Genomic DNA, 16,494 nt, shown 5'->3' with positions numbered 1-16,494 from the left:
CTGGACAAACTGCTAATTGTGTAACTTTAAAGTTACAGAGAAATATGCATAAAGAACAACTGAAACTGCAGAAAAATTAGCTTTCTTTATGCATTCTGCCTCTGATAGTTATCATGGATTGAGCTTTCCTAGAGAGCCTTCACAAGAGATGAAAATGTTATCAGCAGCGTTTTGCTTGTCTGTTTCAAGTGAGAACTCCCAGAGTGCTCTATAATAATTATAAGAGTCCTCTGAACTACTAACATTATTATAACTTGGGAGAAAAAGTGGTGGTGAAAGATATAAGGTAAGAAAATGATTGTCTGAAAATGCATCTGCCAAAAGGAAATAGACCCAAGCCATCAACTGCTTCCTATCACCCATGTCTCCATGGTTAGTCACCTGACCTGATGAAGCTAGGTACCGTAGTCCCCCTTCAACTTCCAGCACACACTGATGCCTCGCTCTCAAAAATCTGCAAAGAAACCTCTTCTCTGGTCCTCTCCCCTGCTAATTAATGTGGGATGGAAAGTAAAAAGCTTTCAATTTTAAAGCCAAATTTCTCACAGCAATATTGGATTCACATCTAGATTACTGTGGTAGAAATTGCAGCAATGAAATGTGATTTGTGAAAATGTCTTAAGAATGCAAGAAGAGCACTCAAAGGCCCATCTAGCCCCATATTTTGCTCTCCCAGTACTCAACCCAGTTGCCCATAGGAGCCCACAATCAGGATATAAGCACACCAGCACTCTTGCTTGTGGCCTCTAGCGATTGGTATTTGGAAGCATCCAGTCACTATGGTAGTAGCCACCGAGAGCCTTATAGAACATGAATATGCCTCATCCCCTTATAGAACATGAATATGCCTCATCCCCTCATCCGAATTGGTGGCCATCAATACATCTGGTTACAGAATTTTCTACGGCTCAGTTACATGCTGTGTGAGGAACAGCTTCCTTTGGGGCTATTCTGAATTTCCCTCCCACCCTTCAGCTTCACTGGATGACGGGGGTGGGGAGTTCTAATATTATGAGGTAGAAAAAAGAAGATACTTTGGCACATGGCAGACCCCACAAATGACAAAGGGCCCCCCCTCCCCACCCAGGAAGGGGTGAGGGAAGATCTACATCAGCAACAGGAGGGGATAGATGTGACATTGTGATGTGCTTCTCCTGTAGACCATGCCACCTGAGGCAACTGCCTCACCTGGTGGGTCGGCCCCAAAGAAAAACCTCTCTATCCACTTTCCCCCAAACCATGCACAAGATTCTCCTGTGAAGGCCCAGGAGGAATAAAAACACTGGAGATCTGCTTTGGCGCTGAAAGCAAGCCCCAACCTTTTCCCGCTTCAAACTTCACCCCTCAAGCCCACACTGAGGGGAGGTTGCAGGGCGCTTCTCCAAGACAGAGGGGCCGGGGTTGGGAAAGCAAAGAAGGTCCTGCGGCTGGGCTCAGCTGTCACACGGCCACCACTATCTACTCCAAAGCGGGTGAGGAGAAGCCGGGAAGGCGAAGCCCGGGCATAAGGGATGGGCGGCGGAGGCAACCGCTCCAAGATTTCCCCCGGCCCAGAACGGAGCTGCACAAAGCGGGCTCGAGCAAGCGGCCAAGGCGCCACTCCCCTCCGCGCAGCGCCGTCCGACTTCCAAGGGCTGGGAAGAAAGTTTGCTCGATTCTTCCGGCCAGGGAGCCGCGAGAGGCCTCGAGCGAAAAGAGAGGGAGCGCCGCGCTTTGGCAGAGGGCGAGCGCGACAGCGGCCGGGCGCACGGAGACTCCCGTTCAAAGGCCTCTCTGGAAAGGCTTTAAGACAGTGGAAGCGCAATCTCTCTCCCCCCCCGCCCTCTTCCACAGCCCACGGGAGGTGTGGCGCTGGGCAAGAGGAAGAGGCGAAGGTCGCTCGGCCGCTCCTGCCTCCAAAAGCCGGGAGAGGTTGCAATCCCGAGCGCGCCATCTGGTTCTAGAGCGCCAAGCGCCGCGAAACTTCGCAGGAATCGCGCACAGGACCGGGCAGGAAAGCCCCGTCTCTTGTCCCTTCCATGCCACATCCTCAAAAAAAATAAAATAACCACGCTCTTGCGCGCCGCATGGCTTAATCCGAAATAATAATTATAATGAAACCCGGACTCGCGGGGCGAATTAGAAATTGCCCTGTTCTGCACCGAAAGGACAGAACAAAATCCCACATTTGATTTTGATTTTTTAAGGCGCGGACGCGCACACGCCCCTCTCCGCGGGGCAGGCTGACTTGGACCTTAAGACGTGCCACGGGTTAAAATATTGCCCATCTTATTCCGCATCTCTCCCGACCGTCCCTTTACCACGGAAGAAGCCCCATTCGCGTGTAGAAATTAACACGCCGCCGTCGGCTCAACTCACTGCCCGAGCTACCTCTCCCTGGACGAGCTAACGCTACACACGCGACTGGGCTTACCTGGGCGTGTAAACGGTCTCAAAGGGGCCCGTGACGTGTGGAAACGCTTACGGGGCAACTGCCACCAGCGGTTGACACCATGGCCAGTTCAGCCCCTAAATCCAGATCCAACAGCACGTCAAATAATCCAGAACAGGCTCGCTCTTCCTCTTCTGCATGCTGCGCAGCGCCCTCTAAAAACGCAAGTTTTAGCCGACGAGGCCCCCTGGTCAGCAACTAGCGCTCCACTTAGCAAAGCAAAAGGGAAGCGGCGGGCCAGAATCCCAACCCTCCCTCGGCTTGCCAGCAAATCCTGTTGCCACAGATACCACTTTCTCCACCCCAGCCGCCTCTGGGGCTGCCGGCACCCACCATCCAGGGCGGGGATTTGGTCCCGACCAGTCTTGAGAACGCGAAGATGCTTTCGCGTGCCGCCTTTCTCCTTCAAGTCCCCGGGGGTCTGGACCCACAGGGCTCCCTCCCTACAACCGCATCTTCGCCCAGCCCTGCCTTTGCTGGCTTGCCAACCCCCCCCCCCCCGCACGGCCCGTGTCCTTAGCACACGCCGTCGAGTAGGCAGCCACTTTCCGCTTCTTGGCAAAAGCAGCTGCCCTCCGTCGCTCCCTCTGAGGAACTCCCCCGCTCTCCTTCCAGGAAGAGCCGCTCTCCTCCGCCGATTGCCCAGCTCCCTCCCGGACTCTTTCCCTTCCCGGAATAAGAAATCGCGTCGCGTGTATGTCTTTTTTCTTTCTTTTAAAGCGCAACTTCAGGATTCCCCGGGGAAAGTTGCCCCCTCTAAAATCCCTGCGCAACTGTTCTGCAAAAATCCCCTGTAAAGAAAGAAGAAAAGGAGCCAGAAAGCTGCGAAGTAACGACGAGTGGGGAGGGAGGGGCAGGTGGAAGGGCTCAGCCTGCTCCACCAGGGGGAAGCCCCCTTGCCCCACCCCTCCAACAACCCCCTTACCGTCTTGGTCGAGCGGGGAAGGGGGTTCCCCGCACGCAGCCCCCTCCCTCTCTCGGTGCCCGCGGGAGAATCAGGGGGCCGCCGCCGTAACTCCTCTTCGCTGCCTCCTGCCGCTGCCTCGACTGCTGCCGCCGCCCCCAGCGCCCCGCTCCGTCTCCATTCTTCCCTTTCCCCCTTTCGGGCTCCGAATGCGGCGGCGGCCGAGCACAGTTGGGACATTCGCTACATTGTTAGCATTCCACTCGTGCCACGTGACCCGGGCTCCAGCGTCATTCCGCCTCCCTCCCCTTCAGCATTCCAGCGGGGAAAGAAAAGGGGCGGGGCAGAGCCGCGGAGCCCTGCTCGTCAAGCGCGGGATGGGCGGGGCCCCGATGGACGTGCCGCGCTTCGGCTGCCGCGCTCTTGTCCGCACGACGCCGGCTCCGCTGATAAATAGCGCGTTAAAGAAGCGGCTTGGGACCTGTTGCAGTTCTGCTTGGGCCACGAGTAGTTATTAAGCCATGTTTGTTACTGGGATAATAATGGTAATGATAACTGTTATTATTTTGCAGAGTTTTTTGTTTTTTTAAAAAATAGCCTACTCCATTTTATAATGATGAATATAGAATTGTAGAGCTGGAAGGGACCGCGATCCCGCTGCAATGCAGGACTCGTTTGCCCAACGGAAAGAAACAGAGAGGATAGTTATAACAACATGAAAATTAAAAGATAAAAACAACACTGTAGAATAGGTGCATAGAATCGGTAGTTGCACATGAGTTAAACTTTCAAAGTCCAAGTAAAGGCCATCAACCTTATCAGATCATCTACTATTGTTCCAGATTTGCCAGGCTTGTGTGGAGAGTTTTCTTGAAAATAATTGTTCCGCTGCATATATCCCCGAAGGAATGCCAAATCGTATAAAAAGTGGCTGGAGGTTCTGGTCCTTGCCAAAATCTCAAATTATTTTCTCCATTATAGCTATATTCCAGAGAGTGAGCAGTACCAAGCATCCAGTGTAAGATTTGGGACTGTTTTCCATTGACTTGCAATTACTATTCATATTTAAGATTCTTTTGACAGTACAGTCTTTTGACAGAACAGTATATAGTTACACTGGTATCATCAAAAATATTAAGAAACATTACCAGTAATTTTGCTTACCAGTAAAATGATTAAGGTTGGAATTACAGGAAAGGAGGTCATAGTACAGCTCAGTATCATTTTTAGCAGTGGCTTTCAAGGGGTTCAGAAAGGGCTCTTCCCCAAGAGATCCAGTGTGGCATAGTAGTTAAGAGTGTTGCACTAGCACCTGGGAGACCAGGGTTTGAATCCTCACTCAGTGATGCTGACTAGGTGACCTTGGGCCAGTCACTGCCTCCCAGCCTACCCTACCTCACGGTGTTGTTGGGATTAAATGAGTAGGTGGAGAACCATGTGTGTCACATTGAGCTCCTTGGAGAGAACAGTGTTATATACATGCAATAAAGAAATACTTGGAGCTTCTGGTTGAGCCTGGGGACTTTTGCATCCTGCTGGTAGACTTGGCTGGTGGGCATGCCTAGATGGATCAGTGGCTGAACCCAGTACAAAGCCAGGAGTAACATCAGAGTTTCCAGCCCAATCACCTGTTCATGACCATCTTGGCTGAGTCTGGAAGGACCCGTTTCTTGCCTTGCAGGCCTTTTACCACTTGGTTTGGGAGGGTGGGGCCCTGACTTACTCCAACTACAAAAACTGAGGCTGCTGAACAGACTCTTGGACTACTGCTTTGGGGGGGGGGTTATTACTGGGGGCGGGGTTGCTGTTGTTGCTGCTGCTGTTATTTTTTGTATTTTTATTTTGGAAAATTATGATTTATGTGGAAATTGCTCAATATGGTTGTTTACTTTGATATTTTGTTTATTGTTTAATACTACTTTTGTTATGTTTGCAGCTACATCATACTTTTTTCATGTTGTAAACCACCTTGGGCATGGTTCTAACTTTGGAAAGGTGGCATGCAAATAAAATGATTGATTGATTTGTATTTACTTTGAACAGGTAGAAAACTTGTGACTTTCCTGATGTTGCTGGACTACAACCGCCATCATCCTTTATCATTGGCTTTGCTGGCTGGAGCTGATGGGAGCTGGAATCCAACAGCTGGAGGGACACAGATTCCCCATCACTGAACTAAGACATACATCAGGTGGAGCTTGCCCATAGACTGCCGGATTGTATTATAGTCCCTCTCTGTGTCATACCCAGAGTAGAGCTTAAGTCTGTTGATTTCAGTGGGCCTATTCTGGGTTTCACATTGTTGGATACAACCCTATAACCCTAATATTTATAAGATAAATATTCCAAACTGCCTAAATATTCCAAACTGCCATGTTCTATAAAAAAGTGACTCCACAAACAGAATACGTTTGGTATTTCAACTGTGCTGCCAGTTACATAAGTATTAATTTTAAACTTCAAGTGGTGTCAATGAAAATAATTTATTGAGGAGTTGAAAGGAAACCCCATCTAGGAAGAGAGCAAGAAAACCATTAGGTTCTCAGAAAATTCCAGGGCTGAAAGAATGTAGTGGGGTGAAGCAGTTCATTTTGTAATGATCAAATACCTGCAATTTAAGCAATGCTGCACATCTTCATTTTTCAAATTATTGCAGCAATTAATCCACGAAGCATGGCAATGTGCTTGCTTAAATATGAATATTGCTCAGTGGTGTTTTCTTTGGCTTACAAAGGGCACCTAAAAATAGTAGTACATACGTGAACTGAAAATATCTCTGATAACAAAATATATTTCTTTTTTTTTTTTTTTAATTTATTTTTATTTAAGGTTTTCTCAGTTTACAAAGACATGGGCAGTGTCTCTCATAGCATTTTTACAGATCAGTTTCAATTGTTGAGACATTGGGGAGGAAAAGGGGGAGAGCGGTAGATAAGGGGAGGGGGTGGGGGTAGTGTGACAATGTTTCTAGTTTACTTAAAGTGTGTTGGGGGGGTTGTCAGCATCGGTTGTGCAGGTTCTTTGTTGTGCATTTGTTTTCCTTTGATGGTGAGAGTTGTTGGGGTTGGCCTAGGATATAGTTTTCTTTTGTGGTTGGCTGTGGTGGTCTGTTTTATGTGAGTAGGGTGGGCGGGTCAGGTTAGCCATATTGATTTGTATGCTGTTGGTGGATTTCTGTCGTTGTCTTGTTGCGCTGTGTATGTGATAAAGGGGAACCATACTGGGGTGAAGCCGTCTTCTTCTATTTGACCCCGTGTCAATTTCAACTTATTGGTTAATTTTTCTAATAGGGCTGTTTCCCATACCGTCTGGTACCATTGGTCCATGTTTACTCCTGCCAGGTCTTTCCAGTGTCTGGTTATGGTGTTTCTGGTAGCTGAGAGTAAGTGGGTTATGAGTTCTTTGTGATGTAGGTGGGCATTGTTGTCCTGGAAGATGTTTAGCAAGGCCAGTTCTGGGGTAAGTTCTAATGTTTGTTGGGTTATTTTACCTATTTCTCTTACGGTTGTTCTCCAGAATTGTTGGGCTTTGGGGCATTCCCACCACATGTGGAAATATGTGCCTGTTGATGTGCATCCTCTCCAGCATTTTGATGAGGTTCCTGGGCGTATTAGTGCTAGTTTTCGTGGTGTTAGGTGCCACCTGTAGATGGTTTTCAGAGTGAGTTCTTTCCTTTTTGCTGATATGGATTTAAATGGGGGTTTAGACCACATCCTGGTCCATTGAGTGGGGTTGATTTCATAGCCTATATCTTCTTCCCATTGTTTTTTTATTGCGTCTGGGGAGTTTGTGGAATTTTGGAGGAGTATTTTATATATTGCAGATACCATCCCTTTGCCGTGACCCTTTGTCGTTAGAAGGAGGTTTTCAAAAGGTGTCAGGGGTCTTGTTGCTGCTAATTTTATTGCTGGCTTGTTTAAGAGGGCATGTAATTGGTGTTGTGCTAGCCAGGGTATTTGGGTGTCTTCTAGTTTATCCTGTATTTCTCGTGTTGTCAGAGGTATGTTATTTTTATAGAAGTCTGTTAGGCGATATAGGCCTTTGGTTTGCCAAGTTTTAGTTTGGATGTTTTGTGCTGCCTGGTGGAATAATGGATGGTAGACCAGGGGGAGTAGTGGGGATGTGGTTGGGGTTAGTTTGTCCGTTTCTGTTTTCCATGCTTTGAACATGGTTTGTGTGTACCTATTAAGTGTTGTGGGGATCCTTCTTAGTTTGTTTGGGAGGAATGGGTATGCTGTGGTGCTGATATTTTCAATTGTGTCTCTCTCTAAGTGTATCCATTGTTTTGTCTCATCTTCCAGTATATACGGGATTATATGTCGTATTTGATTGGCCCTGTAATATGTTTCTATGTTAGGGATTCCCCATCCTCCTTGTGAGGTGGGGAGGTGCAGGTATTTGGTGCTTATTCTTGGTTTTTTATGTGAGAAGATGAAGGAGTGCAGTTTTCTCTGCCATCTGCGGAGTTGAATTGGGGGGATCCAGACTGGGAGGGTTTGGAATAAGTAGGTTAATTTTGGGAGAGTGATCATTTTGATCATTGCCATTTTATCTGAGAGGGTGAAATTCATGTTGTCCCATCTCTTCAGGTCTTTGTTTATTTGTCGCCACAAGGGTTTATAGTTGTGTAGGTATAATTTGTTGAGATTTTTGGTTATTTGTACCCCTAGGTATCTGAACTTGGTGTGGCAGAGTTTTATTTTGGTGATATTAGTGAGTTCTTTCTGGGTGTGGGGAGGAGTGTTGAAGCACATGGCTTCTGATTTTGCAAAGTTTACTCGCAGGCCTGACACCGTTGCAAATGTGTTGAGTTCTCTGGTTAGGGAGATTGCTGTGTTTAAGGGGTCTGATGTTGTGACCATTAGGTCATCTGCAAAGAGCCCTATTTTATATGTTCTGCCTTTTATTTCAACTCCTTTGATGTCTGTGGTTGCACGGATTCGGATTGCTAGCGGTTCTAGGGCCAGTATAAATAGGAAGGGGGATAGTGGGCATCCTTGTTTTGTGCCCCTTTGGATTTTTATGCTGTTGGAGTCTATGTTGTTGATTCTGCATTTTGCTGAGGCTTGGGAGTATATTTGTTTGAGGACTTGTAGAAAGTTTGGGCCAAATTTCATGCTAGTTAATACTGCTAACAGGTATTTCCATTCTAGGCAATCAAAGGCCTTGAGGATGTCTAGAGACATAATTGTCAGTGGGGTTTTGGTTGCCTTGCTGTGTTCGATTAGGTTCAGCAGTTTCCTGATGGGGTCTGTGATATTGCGACCAGGGACGAAGCCAGTCTGATCTGGGGCTACTAAATTGCATAAGAAGTTTTTTAAGCGGTTGGCCAGGATTGATGTGAATATCTTGTAGTCTTGGTTTATTAATGAGATTGGGCGATATGATTCGACTTTGAGATTGTCCTTCAGGGGTTTTGGGATGGAGACTATTTTGGAGTGGGTCCAGGTTTGGGGGATGGGCCCCCCTTTCATGATGTCGTTAAATAGGCGAGTCATGTGTGGCATTAGGGGTTCTTTGAATTTCTTATAGAATTCTGCTGTGAAGCCGTCTGGGCCTGGGGCTTTGTGTGGTTTCAGGTTTTTTAGGACCATGTCTATTTCCTCTGGGGTGATGGGCCTGTCCATGTATTCCTGTTCTTCATCTGTTAAGGTAGGCATGGTCAGTCCTCCTATAAATTCTTTTATTCCCTTCTCAGGTGGGTTGTGGGATGTGTATAGACTAGAGTAAAATTCTGCAAATTCTGAAGTTATTTCTTTGGGGGAGAATGTTGTGTTGCCGTCTTTTTTGGTGATGCAGTGTATTCTTGTTTTGAGTGTTCTTTTCCTACATCTATTCGCTAATAGTCTGGAGTTCTTCCCCCCATATTCATAGAAGCGTTGTTTAGAATATAGAATGTTGATCATTGTTTTATTAATTTCTAGGGAATCTATTTCTCTTCTCTTTTGTTCTATAAGTTTAAGAAGTTTTTTGGATCCTGTTTGTTTGTAGCGTGATGAGAGGGTTGTAATTTCTTGTTCCAGTTTACTAATCTTTGTGGTGGTTTGTTTTTTAAGGAGTGTTTTCTCTTTTATGCAAGCTCCTCTGGTGACTGCTTTCATTGCGTCCCATAGGAGGGGGGTTGTTATGTTGTCTACATCATTTTCTTTGAAGTAATTTTGGAGGGTTTTTGTGAGACTTTCTCTAATTTGTTTGTTTGTGGTTAGGATGGGGTTAAAGGACCATGATGGGGTATTAAGTGTTCTCTCTCCTATTTTAATAGTAACTTCTACTGGGGCATGATCTGTGATTTTAATGTTGCCTATGTTTGATGATTCTACCCAAGGGATTAGACTCTGTGTGAGCAGAATGCTGTCCAATCTGGACGTTGTGCCATGCCGTCCAGATTGGAATGTGTGGGTAGTGTCTCCCGGGTTTTGTTCACTCCAAATGTCGTAGAGACCCCTGTCTTTTAGCAGTTTTATTAACTTGTAAGAGTCCCTAGTTATTGGGGGTTTTCCACGAAGGAAAGTTGCCCATGGGGTTGTAGATTGGATGTTTTTTAGGGATATGCCTTTCATATTTAGGTTGAGGTCGCCTCCTAGGATTGCTTCCCCTTCCATGAAGGAGAGAAGTTTGTTCAGTGTCTTCTGGAAGAATTCTAGTTGTTTTGAATTTGGGGCATATATAGATCCGATTGTCAGTTTAATTTTGCCATCTAGTGTTCCTTTGATGAAAATGAATCTGCCCTTTTTGTCCTTCAGGACTGTTGTGGCTTTGAAGTTTAGGTCTTTATTGAGTATTACAGCTACTCCGCGGGCCTTTCCTGAGCCTTGTGCCACCCATTGTTGACTGAAGCGGGGGTCGCTCAGAAGTTTGTTCCCTTTGGGGGGGTTGTGTACTTCTTGTAGGAAGGTGATGTGTGGTTTCATGGTGTTTATGTGTGAGGTAATGCGTTTTCTTTTAATGGGGTTTCCCAACCCCCTCACATTTAGTGTAATCGCTTTTAAGCTAGCCATCACGTCTATTTGTTGTGTAAGGCGATTCCTTGCCAACCCGTCCAGGTTGTCCTGTGTCTCTCACTATGTGTTGTTTACTGAACCATTGGGGTTCCGCTGACCTAGGGTGTGGTGGGTAGGGGGCTAGTGGGGTTAGAGTTAGATTTGGGTTAGAGAGTAGGGAGTAAGTTGTATAGAGTTTCCTATGTGTAGTCTTATAGGTGTTCATTTGGGGTATTTTGGGCCGTCTGGCCCTTGGCCGGTTGGCCCTGGGTCTCAGCTGATGTGGAGGGCCGTGTTCAGAGACAGGCCTTCCCCCTTGTCGTTTACAATGGGGGGTGTTCAGCGAGACAATGTAAAGCGTCCTTGCGATATGGATGTCGGGTTTAAGGTTTGGGAACAATGTTGCCAGTATTAATAGCAACATCATTTTTGTGTTGGGGTGTAGGTGTGAGTGTTGGTGCGCTCTCTGGTGCCACCATTGTGCTAATTAGGTAATATCTTTTAGCCTGATCGTAGGTTGGGGTGTGTGGGTTGCATTTGTTATTTTTCCTTAGAGTGGATTCGGGGGGGGGGTGTTGAGGGTGTGTGTTGTGAGTTGTCGGATTAAGGGGGATGTGGGATGTGGTTGTTTGGACTGGTGTTGGAGTGGCGGTTTCTGTGGGGATGTGGGGCGGGGGGGGAATGTTGCTGGTGTTAGTTTTGTTCATAGCCTAGGGGGGGAGGGGGGAGGGAGGGGGAGTCACCAGTCCTTCAGCTTGCGATGTTTTCCGGCTGCTTCATTTTGCTGTGGTTGTTGTTGCAGTAAGGTCGTTCCTCTGTGCTGTGTTGGTTTCGTCGGTCTTGGTCAGGCTTCTTGTGTCGTATGGTCGGCCGGAAGGTTTCGTGTGTGAGGGTGTTGTCTGGTTGTATTGGCGTGCTTTGTGTTTCTCTTGATTCTTTGCCTTTTTCTTCTTGTTGTTCTGGACTTTCGTCCAGCCATTTGCTGTTGTTTCGTTGTCTTGGTCTTGGCTGTCGCTTGGTGGGTCATCTTGAAGCCATTCCGGTGGGATGCTGAGTCCGAGGTCCTTCAGTAATTGCTTGGCTTCCGTTTTGTTGGTAGCTGTGTATTGTTTTGCGTTTTTTGTTGCAATGAGGCGGAAGGGGAAGCCCCATCGGTAGTTGATCCCTGTTTCTTGGAGACGTCGGGTGCATGGGCGTAAGATTTTCCTCCGGTTTAGGGTATCTTGGGACAGATCTTGTAAGGCCAGTATGTGGTTGTTTTTGTATTGAAGGTTGGTCGAATTTCTAAGGTAGTTCCAAATTTCTTCTTTCTTTTTGTAGCGTGCGAAGCACACGATGATGTCCCTTGGGGGGTCGTCGGATTTTGGCATGGGTCTTAGAGCTCTGTGTGCCCTCTCCAGGTCATCTATCTCAATTTTCAGGTTTGGCACTGTGTCTTTTAGCCAGTTTACTATTAGGTTCGCTGGGCTTTTCTCTTCCGCTTTTTCCGGAAAGTTGCGAAAGCGGATGTTGCAGCGTCTATTCCGATCTTCAAGGTCCGCTTGTTTGATTTTCAGTTCTTCGTTTTCTGTTTCCAGTTCGTTCAGTTTCTTTTTTATATGTGTGTTTTCCTCCTGGTGTTGCTCTATTGTCCTTTTTTGTGTTTGGTTCTCGTTCTCCAGAGCTACCAGTTTGGATGTTAGTTCATTGATTTGTGCCTGTAGGGGGGCCACTGTGTCCTCCAGTTGTTTTGTGAACTGTTTTGTTAATTCTTTCGTTATTCTCTCTATTAGTCTTGTTTCCATATCCCTCTGATCTTTTTTTGTCATCGGGTGGTCGTCTTCTTGGAGAGGCGTTGCGTTCTCAGCTCTGTTTGCCATTTTCCTGGCTGGTGTTATCCTGGTTTCCCTGGGGTTTTCGGTTTGCGGTCTGCTTGGTGACTTCTTGGAGTAGGGTTTGTTGTGATTGGGAGTCGTGGTGTTAGATTGTTGGATTGATCAGGCGTTGATTGGTGGCTATTCAGAGCGTTTGAATTAGGCGGTCATTTGTGTGTCACCTGGGTTGTGTTTTGCAGGCTTCTCTGGAGTTCTCGCGTTCTCCTCAGTGGTGCACCCTCGTGTGTTCGGGGGGGGGGGTGTTGGGGTCCAGTTGGGGGTGGAAAGTGGGGTTGTGGAGCCACAACAGGTAATTAAAGGGTTTGAGCTTGGCAGGGTTGTTTTCAGGTAGATTTAGGCAGAACTGTATAGTGTCAGAGGGAGGGAAAGAGGATGGAGAGGGGGTTTAGGAGGAGGGGAAAAGAAGGGGGGAGAGGGGGAGGGATAGGAGATTGGAAAGTAAATGGGGGTTGGAGGGAAGTGGGGGAGTGGGGGGAAGGAAGGAGTGAAAGGACGGTAGAGAGAGGGGGAGAAGGGGAGGAAGGAAGGAAGGAAGGAAGGAAAGTAGTAGCAGTGATGGTATATTGTATTGGTGCTTTTAGGTTCAGTGTGGGGTAAGGGTTTGCTGGGAGATTGTTGGTGAAAGTGGGTGGGGGGTATAGGTATGTAGTTGTTGGGGATCAGTGGGGAGGGAGCGGGGAACAGGCACACTTAGATTGAGGTATAAAGTGGGGGCTGGGGCCGGGGTGGAGAGCAGTGTATTTGAAAGTGTGAGGGATGGGGGTATTAGCAATAAATCAAAGTTGGGATGACTGCAGTAGCAGAGGTCCCCTTCTAAACTGAGAGGTGTTGGGGTTAGGTATGGGGTGGATTTAAGAAATAAAATAAAATGAAGTGGTCAAGCAGGCGTGGGGGGAGCAGGAAGTGGGGTGGGTAGGGTGATGAGGGGGAGATGCGTAAAGGGAGATGCGTAAAAAGGGGGGATTGGGTATTAGTAACTAAGGGGGGTTCTGTATGTAGAGGGTGGGAGTGGGATGTTATAGGTGGTGTAAAGATGCTGGTGTGGGGGGGGAGGAGAGTAAGGTGGGTTTAAAAAGTAAAATGGAGATAAAAATATAAGTGATATACACACACACACACACACACACACACACACACACACACACAAGACAGATCCAAAAAGGAGGTATAAAAAGCAAAATTATTTGGAGGAGGTGGCTGCAATGGCAGCGCCTCCCTTAAAAAGGGAATGTTCAAAAAAAAAAAGGGGGGGGAAGGAAGAGAAAAGGAAGGGGGGAAATGGGGGGAGGCCTTTTCTGTTTTTATTTTGTTTCCCAAATTAGAAGGACTGGAGAGTGCTGGGGGGGGGGCTAATGATAACAATAGAGATTGAGAAATGAGGGTAATATAAAAATTGAAAAGATAAAAAAGGTAGTTGGTAAGAATGGGAGAGGCAATACAAAACAAAAACAAGGACAAACAATGAGCAGAGATCTCCTTAGGAGTCCTATCTCACGCTGCCTCTCTCTGGGTCTCGCCCGTTAAGAGCAGCAATTAATATATGTATATATGTGAAACAGCTACAACAACAAAAATAAGGTTAAAAAAAAAAGGAATTTTTTTTTTATTTATTTAAAGAAAACTAGGGGGAAATAATAGTAATAATAGTAAAAAAATTGGAAGAAAAATATTTTTAAAAAAAAGAAAGAAAGAAAAGGGAAAAAATGAAAAAATGAAAAAATGGGTAGAGAAAAAAAAAATTCAAGAAGTTGCAAAAGCGATGTCTTTTCCGACAGGCCTCGTTGGTGGGGTGAGAGCTGGGCTTGGGCCTAGTTTTTGCCTCGTGTCTCCCCCACGGCCTTTGTCCTCCTACCTCGCCTCTTCTCCCTTGTTAGTGGCGGTGGCTCTTTGGCAGGGCTGCTAGTCCAGGTTGCGACGGTGTGAACGGCAGGACCGAGGCACCTCGCCTCAGCGGGTCCTTTCTCCTTCTTCTCCCTTCGTCCCGGTGGGGGAGAGGGCGGCCGCAGCCGCGGCCGCGGCGGTGCACGTGGGGACTCTCCTTCCCCTCCGGTATGTTCTTTCTCTCCCTCCTCCCTGTGTCCCGGGGGGGAGAGAGTGGCGGCGGTAGCGGCAGCGCGCTCAGGGGTTTTCCTTCTTCTCCGGAGCGTCGGCGCTCCGGGATGTAGGCTTCAGCGCGCTTGGGGGCTCTCCTTTTCCGCCGGAGCGTCGGCGCTCCGCGGTGTAGCTTTCTCTAAGCCCCCGAGCCACGGAGCTTTGCTCCGCTAGCGGCCGGGTGCCCTTGGTGCCGATCCGGCGCGGTCGCTGGGGGGGGGGGCGTCGGCGGCCCTCCAGACGGTCCACCGGGACCGCCGGGTTCCTGTGCAGCAGCTGCTGCGGTCCTGGTGACCCTTCGCTGTCCGGGGGCTGCACCGGTGGCGCTGGCACGTTGGTCGTCCCTAGGAGCTCCGCGCCAGCGTGCCCGCAGCCATCTTGCCTCGCCCAACAAAATATATTTCTGATGTAAGCTTGTGTGCTGTACTGTCCTGGACTAGGACCAGGGAGACTCGGGTTCAGATCTCCATCTGCCATGCAGAGTTCCTCCTCTTAACCTAACCTACCACACAGGATTATTGTAAGAGTTAAATAAAACTCAGTGAGGCTTACTTTTGAGTAAATACTGTTAGGATGCACACAGTGGAGCTTAACATTTGAGTAGACGTGCACCACACAGTGCAGTTAAGTATCATGTAGAATTTATTTTTAACACCATACAGTGATTAATTTTGTACTCCAGTTGATTTACACCAGTGTTTTTCAGACTCCAGACACTCCTTCCCCAAAATAAAACAGCAGACATGTTATAGTGCAAGAGGTTAGAGAGCAGTAATTCCTAACTGTGGCAATGCCATGGGACAAGCACATTCATTAAGGCTGCAGTCAATACACACTTAACCTGAGAGTAAGCTCCATTGAACTTATTGTGTCTTCTGAATACGGTAGGCGTAGATAGGATTGCACTGCAAATAATGAAAGAGGCCAAAATACCCACCTGTGGAGGCTGTCCCCAGAGACCAGTGGTGCCTTTAGTACTTGCATGTGCATCTCTGAGGTATCGCTGCTTTGCTCATCAGATTCACCAACAGCACAGGACAGCACCACTATACTACAAAACTCAGAATATGTGCAGTTTTGAACGCTAACTTGAACCATAGCTCCATCATGACCAGAGGGGTTAAAATTATTTCAGCCTCTAGGCGCTGATATCAAGCTTGTTTGCTGCTGCCTCCAACACATGCCGCTCTCCAGGTGGTCATTTTGTGGGGTGGGGTGGGTCCCTTGGGCTGCAAGGTCCTGGACTTCAGCCCCTAAGGTTCACCCATCATGAAAACCTTTGCAGAAAACAAAGGCCCAGGACTGGGCTGTGTGTGAGAGAGAGACCAAAAATGCTAACTATAAAACGAATGAGAAGGTGCACAGGCACTCCTCCAGGCACAACAAGAATTCTGGGAATGCTAACTATAAATCAGCTCACAGGTATTTCGCCATTGTTGTCTAATCCTGTTGTTCGGGGAAAGAATGTGAGATTTTCAGAATGACCTCTGAATAGATCGAGGATTGGCATTTGTTTACTAGCAAAGGCCGCTTCGGAAATGTACCGTGAGGAAGGCTGCAAAAATGTTACCTCGCTGTGCTCCCGGCGTCCTGGCATGCATGCTCCAGTCAAGGGTGGGGGAAACTATTTTCAACCTGCATTCCCTCAAAGGCAACCTTCCATGGGCCATTGCCAGAGGCAAAAATGGCTGGAGCAGTGGTTGTGGTCCTTACCTTTGTACAACCCAGGCATGCAAACGGGATGTTTCTGCAGCCACACACTGCTCGTCGTCCTCCATCCAGGCATGCAAAAGGCATTAGCACAACACAAGGGCACATTTCAGCAAAGCAAAAGCGCTCAAGGCGTGGGGCAGGAGGACCAGTGAGGGTTGTGGCTTGCAGAGTTGACTGACCTGGGAGAGTGCAGAGGGGCAGGAAGAGAGGCCTGGAGGACTGCCTTTGACCTGAGGTTCCCCACTACTGCTCTGGACCCAGGGTGGTGCTATGTAGATAGGAGCTGATGGCTGCAACTGGATTCTGTGGGGCAAAGTAAGCAGGAGGATGCAAGTGGGAAAGGCAGACTTTTCGCTCCAAAGACTAGCGCGCCACCAGAGACTGGGGTCAGCATTAGTCTCCCCACTCAGGTGCTGTCTCTAAGTTTAGCACATATAGCTGAGATATTAGAATTGAAGAGTTGGAAGGTCGATCTAGTCCAGCCCCCTGCGCTGCAAGGAG

General features: G+C 47.8%; 1 protein-coding gene across 3 annotated transcripts in view; it reads right to left on the bottom strand.

The window, feature by feature from the left end:
- The window catches only part of LATS2 (large tumor suppressor kinase 2), a 48,733-nt gene extending 45,118 nt beyond the window's left edge, over positions 1-3,615 (bottom strand). The window contains exon 1 of one of the 3 annotated variants that reach the window (XM_035115057.2): positions 3,357-3,615. In XM_035115057.2, coding sequence (XP_034970948.1) covers positions 3,357-3,575 — 219 coding nt within the window. In that variant the 5' untranslated portion in view covers positions 3,576-3,615. Of the gene's footprint in view, positions 1-2,413; positions 3,316-3,356 lie in introns of those variants that run through there. The other 2 variants (XM_035115055.2, XM_035115056.2) reach the window with 2 other exon arrangements.
- Positions 3,616-16,494: the final 12,879 nt, after the last annotated feature.

This window comes from Zootoca vivipara, chromosome 4 (assembly GCF_963506605.1).
Source record: "Zootoca vivipara chromosome 4, rZooViv1.1, whole genome shotgun sequence".
In the NCBI taxonomy this organism is placed as follows: domain Eukaryota; kingdom Metazoa; phylum Chordata; class Lepidosauria; order Squamata; family Lacertidae; genus Zootoca; species Zootoca vivipara.
The sequence above is the reverse complement of the archived record's forward strand: the minus strand, read 5'-3'. Positions and strand labels throughout refer to the sequence as shown.